Source organism: Cryptomeria japonica, chromosome 7, assembly GCF_030272615.1.
Source record: "Cryptomeria japonica chromosome 7, Sugi_1.0, whole genome shotgun sequence".
Classification (NCBI taxonomy): domain Eukaryota; kingdom Viridiplantae; phylum Streptophyta; class Pinopsida; order Cupressales; family Cupressaceae; genus Cryptomeria; species Cryptomeria japonica.
In genome coordinates, this window is record NC_081411.1 from 764,614,483 (window position 1) to 764,623,981 (window position 9,499).

Sequence of the window (9,499 nt, forward strand, 5' to 3'; positions counted from 1 at the left end):
TAGGCTAGACACCCCAATTAGTAGCATATTTTATTCCAATAAGCAGCTGTACAAGTTTCCATTGCTGGCTGTACAAATCAAACTTGGAACGTGGGGTCTAGAAAGAGGGCGTTTTGCTTGGGAGGCTGGAACGCCTACCTAATTTGCAGTTTACTTGCTCCATTCCCAACGTCCAACATTATCAAGAGGTTTCATCTCTTTTCTGGCCTAGAGAATTCATATTTTGGACTTGTACACTCATTTTGGTTAGTTTCCCAGTTTTGGTTGGAAAACTCTAGAATTCTTTATTTAAAATAAGCTGAGTACCTACGGGTATGCAATTAGCATTAGAATTATTTGTAGCAGTTATCCTATTCATAATACAAATACAGTTGCTCTCAATTTCGTTTCAATTCAGTTTTATGTGCATTTCTTATCTGGCAAACTTGCTATTTTTTACCTTAAATTATCCAAAACTATTGAAAAATACAAAAACAAATTAGAATTAGCATTTCAGAGAAGTTAGAACCAGTAGGGTTCTTACATCTTAATAGGGGACATTACACTTCCTCAATGGCTTGACAATGAATGTTAGCAATAAATGTACCATTCTTCACCTCCCCTTCACAATCCATTGCTCTAAAAAACATTGCCCCTTTAGGGGACATTGCAATAACATTGATCATTAGACGATTTTTCGTATCTTTCCACCCATTAGAAACAATGGACAGTCTTGTTTCAGCCACAAACTCCTTATGGGCTTCAAGGATTCCTCTACAAATTTCGCCTCTTTTTCCAATAAGGTGCTACACACCACCTAAAAATTCGGGCCCTTATACCCTTGTAATGCCTCATTAATTGATTTCACCATTTGTTGCCAATATGGTGAGTGAACAACTTTGAATGCTAATCCATTCACATAGATACGTCTCCATATGTTTTGATCCACAATCTCTTTAGACTCAAAATACCATTTTAAATGGCCCCTTTGATTTCTTATTTGTGGAGGCCATAGGATTTTTTTTAGGTGTGGACAAAAATGGATGGCTCTTAGTAGGTTGAAAATGAGAAGGCGGTGAAGGGGGCTTCATCCTTTAAGATCCTTTCTTTAGCAAAAGATAATTTGATTTAGGGCTTGCTGCTTGATCTACTTTTTCCTGCTCTTCAATATATACCAAGACTTGTGCTTTTGGAATGCTATTAGCACCTTTGCTTGGACAAATTTTGATGCATTGTGCAGGGATCTTGCACAAACAGATTTTTACTCGACTATATGAGCTCAAATATCTAACTTCACATTCACCACAAGTCTAAACATAACCCCCATCACCTGGAGTTTGGGTTTTTTTTGAAGTGAGGTCGGCTCACAGAGCTAGAGTTTTCTATTGTATTACCTAAGACAAGTTCAATAAAAAACACATTTGAAGAATTGAACAAATGAAATTTGAAAAAGAAAATGTATAAATGCAACTTAATAGTTAATTTACCTAGTAGAATAACCACAAACCAAAAACTTCAAATTAAAACAAGAAGTTCATTTGTTAACAAAATATAGGGGAAAACCAAAAACTTAAAAAAATCTACCTCTTTTGAAGAAATCTTCCTCTATGATCTCTTTGACAACAATTAAGCTTTTGCAAATTCAATAGATTAGCTTAACAACCAACTTGGAGTGCTCAACAATCAATCTTCAACTCTATTCATGCAATGGCAAGCATGAAAATAAGTTCAGCAATGGAGGATAATATTTTTGTTTTTTATTCACAATAGAAAATTGAGTATGCTTTTTCCTTTTCGATGTTAGTATAACACATTTTGGGATTTGGGGGGCGAATTGCACTTTTTAGGGGAATTTAAAAAAAAAAATGTTGAGATTCGTTGATGTGGTGTGCGTGCCTGCCAAATATGCCTCGGGTTCACTTGGGTTTCCCAAGATGGATCCACAAGCATTTGACAAGACCCTGTCCGGACCTGTAGGGAACTGAATCCGGATCTTGAACTTAGGCTGGACTGTACCCTTCCCCGACCTTTACAAGCAACAAATTGGTATCTTTGCATTGCATTATAATTATAATATTGTGTGCTAATTTAATTAGCTTCCATATACATATTAAAATTAAAGAGACAATGTTGGGGTGCTAACACTATGTTACGACAATAAACATATTGAAATCCAATTATATGCTATGGTGACTATGTTAAAATATGTAGTGTTTGTTATTAAAGGTATTATAAATGTTGTGATTATATTAAATTGTGTAAATGCTCAATGTTGTTAAACCTTACTGGTAATCATCAACTTTTTGGGCTCGTCAAGATTGACTTCCAATCATAAAATACAAGGGTTGAAGACGAGGTAAAAACCCAATCGCACAATTATATTTCTTACTTATTCAGTCGTGATTATATTTCAAGGGTTTGTGTCCAAGGAAATTGTCTCATAGCTCCATGATAAGGAAAATAGATAACCCTTGCAAAATGCAATTTAAAACAATGTAGCAAAATTTGTTGTGGAATCTGTCAATGCCCTTTGATTCGACATGGAGACACTTGGGTTCATTTGGGAAAAATCCACAATTGACCAGGATTAGGATTTGGAGCGGATAGTACTCGAACTAACTAGTTAACAAGGATGAACTAGTAACATAATAATATAATTGAGATATTGGTGTCTTGATTACAAAAGGGGTTCATCTCCTTACATAGAGTTTGAGAGATGTAATCGATAATAACTTAATAACTAACTTTTATAACACACTACTAAGTCACTAAAGTGACTTTATTACAAAAGGTAAAGCCTTATTTTCTAATACCTCGTAAGGCTTATAGTACAGAAGAAAAAAACTAACTAATTGAAGACAAAACCCATTGCTAGAAAATAGAAACAAAGCCACATATTTTTTAGAAGCTTCCCCTTGAAAACAATTCTTGGACTAGGTTGAACTCCAATAGGTTGCCTCATATCATTGGTGAAAGTTTAGCTTGAGCTGAATTTTTGAGTCCGTGGATTCCTTGACCCCAAACTCCCAAATTATGAACCTCCCAAATTATTGGACAACCATTCATGTTGATCTATATCCATAACGCTCCATCAAATTGTCTCATATTTTGACCACTGTATAATTCTTAAGATCCACATACCCTTGAACTATTTAGGCGTAGATTCCTTCCTTTCTTCAAAGTGCATTTCTTAATATATATAATATATAAACTCTTCACCACTATTAGCATCTGGTGGACTTTCAAGAACGACTACATAAGGTACATTTGGTTCATCTCTAAGCTTTCTCGAGAGAACATTGGCCCAAATTATACAATAATAAGGTTGTGTGACCTATTTTTTTGCAGTTGTAACAATCAATCTTCCCTTCATCTTTATCTAATTGTCTATGATTGACTCTTGAATAAAGAACTGTCTAAGGTTGAAGACTATCTTCTTTGTTTCTTGTAATTGTTCTCTTTTCTTCAACAAAGAGAGTTGAAATCACATCTTCCAACGTTTGAGAAGACATTTGATTGGGAGTGAAAATGACATTGGAATATTTATAAGACAGATTATTTAACAAATAGCTTTGGCATCCTCCTCATCTACCATAGCGTTTCCTTCTGCTAGTTGTCTAATAAGAGATCCCAGATTACTTATGTGGGTAGACACAGTAACTCTCTCAACCATCTTGAATATGAATAATTGAAGCTTTAAAGCAAACTTTGCATTAACCACTTTTGATCCAAACAGTTTATTCAGATTTTCCATATATTTCCTTGAATGATTTTTCCAGATGTATATGATATAACTCAAATTATGAGAAAGCAAGACCTATAATGACTTTAGTTTTACCCTGTCCCCAGAAATTTATTTGAATTTGTAGGTGATTTCTCATTTTGATTTACTGTTCCCCGCAAGTTTCTTTTCATTGACTGCATGAGGATTTTTACTTTCCAAGTGTAGAAAGTGAGACAAGAATATTTTTCTATATAAAAAAAAGAAAATTAGAAAATAACCCTTTCCTGATACTTAAAAATATACTTAAATTCTCCCAAAGAAATAAACTAGTCAATTTTTTTAAAATCCTTTTTAGAAATTTCCAAAAAACTCTATTTAAATGCAGACTTCTACCTGAAATTTCTGGTATTACACATGCCCTAGCTGTGTGTTGATTTTTCGAACTTTCGTGATTTTTTTCTCCGCTTGCATAATTTGTGCAAATCCTTGATTGGCTACGACTGCAAAAGCCTGTGCAAATTTTGGCAACTCCCATGGTGATTGGCAACTGACAAATCTGTGACCTTGCTCAGATGTCTGCAACTGGTGACTAGATTTGTGTTTATCTACTACACTAAGCTTATGTTGTGCCCTTCAAATTGTATTTGTGACATGATTGGGCCAAAACCCTCAATCAAAATGTTGCTCTGATACCATATTAAGAAGAGAGCTATGGACACATTTGAGAGAATGTAACCGGCAATAATTTAATAATTAGCTTTAATAACACTATTACAGAAGGTAAGCTTTGTATTCCAACGATGGTCTCACTTTTGATGCTCTAAGCAAATATCAGTGGAAATTGTTTTTTTAAGACATTCATACAACTTTTTATTTTAAAATTAATTATTAATTTATTTACCAAAAAAAAAAAAAAAGACTGTTTTTTGGGGTTATTGGTGGACATCCAATTATTATTTTATATAGCTTGTCCATTTGAAGAATTTGCAAAAAAAATGATCTCTTAATGTTTGGTGGGAAAAATTATAAACCCACTCAACAAATAACAAAGGAAGTTTAGTTATCACATTTAAATATTTACATTGTTAAATAATTTTCTTTGATTTGTCAGAAAATACGAGTGTTGCATTTTAAGACATTCATACAACTTTTTATTTTAAAATTAATTATTAATTTATTTACCAAAAAAAAAAAAAAAGACTGTTTTTTGGGGTTATTGGTGGACATCCAATTATTATTTTATATAGCTTGTCCATTTGAAGAATTTGCAAAAAAAATGATCTCTTAATGTTTGGTGGGAAAAATTATAAACCCACTCAACAAATAACAAAGGAAGTTTAGTTATCACATTTAAATATTTACATTGTTAAATAATTTTCTTTGATTTGTCAGAAGATACGAGTGTTGCATTTTTCTCCAATCTCTTCTTTGCATTCCTGTGCGTTTGTGCATGCACCACATGAATATATTTGTATTTGAAAGCAACTGATGTAAACCTCTGGCTAGCAAGGAGGTAAAAATAGACGGATTTGGGGTTGTGTTCAACTTGGCTTCCATCATCTTTAAAAATGCTTCTTTCAAATAATTGCAGGCTTTACTTGTTAGAAATTTATATTGTTTTGTTTACTTCAAATTTTCATGGTCAAATATTGGTATATTTTTTAAGAAAATGGTAACATGAAAATTGAAATGATGATGCATATGCATTGGAAGTAACTGATGTAAACCTGTGGCTAGCTGGGAGGTAAAATGAGAGTCAAGATGAGACAGATTTGGGGTTGTGTTCAAGCTGGCTTTCATCGCCTTCCAAAAATGTTTCTTTCAAATTATTGCAGGCTTTGGTTACTAGATCATTTTGTTTACTTCTATTTTCATGGCCATAATATTGCTATATTTATTGGACAATGTTGGCATGAAAAATGAAATGACGTTGAATGGATGTTAAACTACTATGTTAATCTCCATGGGAAAAAGAAATAGGTGGAAAATCTTTGTTGAGTAGGTGATGCTATTGAATGGACTTGAACAATCATCACAAGTGTCATCATTGGTGATTGGAATTCAGGAATCTATAATTATGGAAATTTTGCAGGTCACAATTGCAGGACACCCGACAGAAGTATTCATGCATATATCCATTCAGAAGTGCTGGGAATTAGTGGTGGAGAGATTGAACAAAGAAATCACACGGCAGCGAAGCATCGGAAAAAAGAGCATTCCTCACTTGCCACCTCCTGAGAGTCTTAATGGACTTGAAATGTTTGGCTTTACATCACCTTTAGTTGTTCATGTAAGTTTTATAGTGATTGAATTAAGCTAGGCATGAGATTCTTACAATATGTTACATCCTATTTCTGGAGCTTGGTAATTTTTTTTTGTCTTTCCAGTACTGAGGAAATTTCTTACAGGCAATAGAGACAATTGACCATGGTCATAAATGTACTGACTACTGGGCAGCAAGGTCCAGTACAAGTCAGGTGAAGTGTGTTGGCAGAGGCGGAAGTCCTGTGAAACATTATAAAGAAGCAGATTTTGGAATTCTTAAGGATTCAAATATTTCTCCAAATGAGGACTTACCTTCTGAAATTGACAAGAAGGATGAATTAACTCAGACCGAACAAGCACGAGAGGAGCCCAACCTTGTAAGCCTGTCCTCGAGTGAAAATGTCTATGTTGTACTTGAAAAACTATTCAAAAGAGCAAGACCTAATGAACTATGGACATTACATAAAGTTTTAAGTGGCGAAGCTTGTAGCCCAAATTGGAAAGCAGCTTTTAGAGCCCTTGCAGAAGAGCTTAAGAAATTGTAAATATTAATTTTTTTTCTTGATGTCACGGCATGACACACACTCCAAAATGAGTCGAGAATATTCTCGTATTATTTTTCGTGTATCACTACAAATCTCTTTTTCAATGAAGCACAATATACTGAACCACAGAACATTGTGATTTAAGCAAGCATGACATGATTTTCCCTGTTGGCTGAAGTACGCAAAGTGAATTTACTAAGTCTGTCCTAGTGGTCCTGGTTCAGGGGTGAAGATGCTTGGTTCATGTAGATTCCACTAAGGTTACGTTCTTGCGAAGAATGTAAATAGAAAACGTCCTTTGATTTGTGATGTAATGAATCTTGAAACTGTATATCCAAAGATGCTCCGTCAAAAACTAAATAGATACCACAAACATATACCCATCTAAAGGAATTTGGTTATACCACTTGCGAACACTATTTTTTAATATATAAGTAAGCAGTATGATTAATCTAGTTATTCGATATGTATTTTTCCAAAAATGAACTAGCATTTAATATCTCCTGTTGTTTTCTATGCTTCCCCTTGTTTGGATATAAAGTGAAATAAACAAAATTGTCGCAGTGATCATAGTTAATTAATGAAGATGCCTGGCTGTCGTATATATCTGAAAATGAGTAGTTTTTGTGATCTTTGGCATAATTACAGACAAAAGTCATTTTCTTTGATGCTGGAGTGTGTAGGATGGAATTGGTCATCAATAAGTGGGCTAGGTTAATGGGAAAATAGCTAAAATTGGCTTTGAGACAAATTCACTTGTATGTATACGTGGTGAATGTGAACTCACCATGGCAATTGCAAAATCTATGGTTTGGTAGAAATGGTGGTTTTCTTGTTGGTGGAAAATTACATCCTTGGGTGTTCCATGAGGCAAAATTTCTATCTTCCTTGTTTTTTCAATAGTCATTTTAGCTTTGAGACTACTTGGGTATCTATATATACTAGTATATCTATCTTTAGAGGAATATAGGTAAAGTATGTCGAAAAATATCACATTTGTTTACTATTCTACTTAAAAATTTATTATACTATGGTATTGTAATTAATATTAAATTATTATTTTTGATTAATAAAGGCAGAACTAAGATTTTTTATATTAATATTAAAAAAGAGTATTATAATTACTTTTCAGATCAACATGATCTGAATTGTTATCTAGTGATGGACTTGAAAAGCACTGAGGGAGGGGAGGGGGGTGAATCAGTGACTCCAAAACAAACACTACTTTAAACACTAACCGGTAGATGAACTTAACCAAGTAGTTAAACAAAATACATGCTATTCAAAATGAAATAACAACATCCACATAAAGTAGAACATCCACCATAATACAAGTGTTTATACGTGGAAAACCCAAATAGGTAAAAACCACGATGAGATGGAACTCACAAGTTAACTATCTGCAATAATAGAAAACTGATCGGTTAAGGTCTTACAAAGAGCTTTGCTAGGAGCGAATCTTGTTAGAGATTCCAAGCTTGATTAGAAACTTACACTCTGTTAAGAGTACTACCTAGTAGGAGTAACCTTGCTGGAGGATTGAGAATCCAAACTAATGGATCACCTTGTTAGAGGATTTGAACAATGAAGCTTGTTAGAGCTTACCTAGTTAAGGGATTTGAATCCGTTGCAATGATTAGAAAACAACAAGAATAGCTTGATCTGTTCTGAGTAGCACAAAACTTGCTTGATCAAATCTTTCTAAGTACATTCAACACTACTCTACATCTTAACATTTATTTCACTCTTTTCACATAACAACTCTCTATCTGTTATCATCATTAAAATGATTCTCTACGATGTCTTTAAATAGACATACAAACCTTATGTCGACCATAGGAACACAATTCCCTAGGTGCAGTGAATTTAGACATCTTAAACATAACTCATCACAAAAATGACCGCCAAACAAACGGTGTTGGTAACTCATCACAAAAACATATACTGGTTAGAGCAGTTTGATACCGGTTGGAATAAAACTAGTGAATCGTTGTTATAGTGTCTTCCACTTGATCTCCTTCTTTATCTTCATCCTGATTCCAATGCCGACTTAGTGTTACCACAGGTTGTCACTTAGGCACATACCGGTTGACGCAAAGTACCAGTTAGAGATAGACCTTAAACATACCGGTTGGTAGTGTAAACCAATTGAAATTACATCGATAGTCAATGTTATCATTTTGTAAAGCGGAAAAATCGAACCCTAGTTGTTCTCCCCTCCCCAACTCCAAGGAGAGAGAAGGGAGAGTCACTAGGGTTGATGGTTTTCACTTAGAGGAGACTTTACATTCAAAAGAGGGGTTGAAACCCACAAGATCCAATCCCATGCAATGCAAGATTGGATTCTAAATGAGTTTCAAGGGTTAAGACATCAAGGATACCCTCTTTTGTAAAGAATGTAGATAGAATGATTGAACTAGGAATGCATGTAAAGTAGGAAAGATTCACTTATAAACAGAGATAGGGATACGGGATGAAGCTGCGGACCTGGAATTAGTAGTAAAATGTCGAGGCGGTGTTGTCCTGCAAATTTGAGCGAAAGTTGACAGGACGATGGTGCCCGGCGTGCACACGGTCCTCCGAAAAATCCGCGAAACGAAGGGGGATCTGTTCGTCTCTGCACAAGGATTCCAGATCTTCAATTACAGCCGCGTACTTGCAACCTACACACAGAAAAGAGAGGACGATTGGGGGGTTAGGGATTAGGGGTTTGCCTTTAGGTCAAACCCCGGTTTTGGAATTAACCAAGAAATGAGAATGCTGTAAATGTAAATGTTTGTAATGTAAACAAGTACTGATACCTTGTTGTAAGAATGTTTGTATTCTTACATGCGAAGGTGTAATGTATGTAGTATGTTGTATGTTGTATGTGATCTCCTCTTCAATGGTTGAATCCTTGTCTTGAATGCAACACCTAGCCTTGAATGGAGACTTAGAATGCTCAATTGTTTGAAGGAATGTTTGAATGCTTGAATGTTTGAATGTT

At 34.6% G+C, this 9,499-nt stretch overlaps 1 protein-coding gene across 3 annotated transcripts in view; it reads left to right on the plus strand.

Annotated features, from left to right (window-relative positions):
* Positions 1-6,972, plus strand: part of LOC131059931 (lysine-specific demethylase JMJ703) — a 73,527-nt gene extending 66,555 nt beyond the window's left edge. For all 3 annotated transcript variants that reach the window (XM_057993001.2, XM_057993000.2, XM_057993002.2), the window contains exons 11-12: positions 5,796-5,993; positions 6,112-6,972. In XM_057993001.2, the coding sequence (XP_057848984.2) occupies positions 5,796-5,993; positions 6,112-6,513 (600 nt within the window). In that variant the 3' untranslated portion in view covers positions 6,514-6,972. The remainder of the gene's footprint in view (positions 1-5,795; positions 5,994-6,111) is intronic.
* The last annotated feature ends 2,527 nt before the right edge of the window (positions 6,973-9,499 follow it).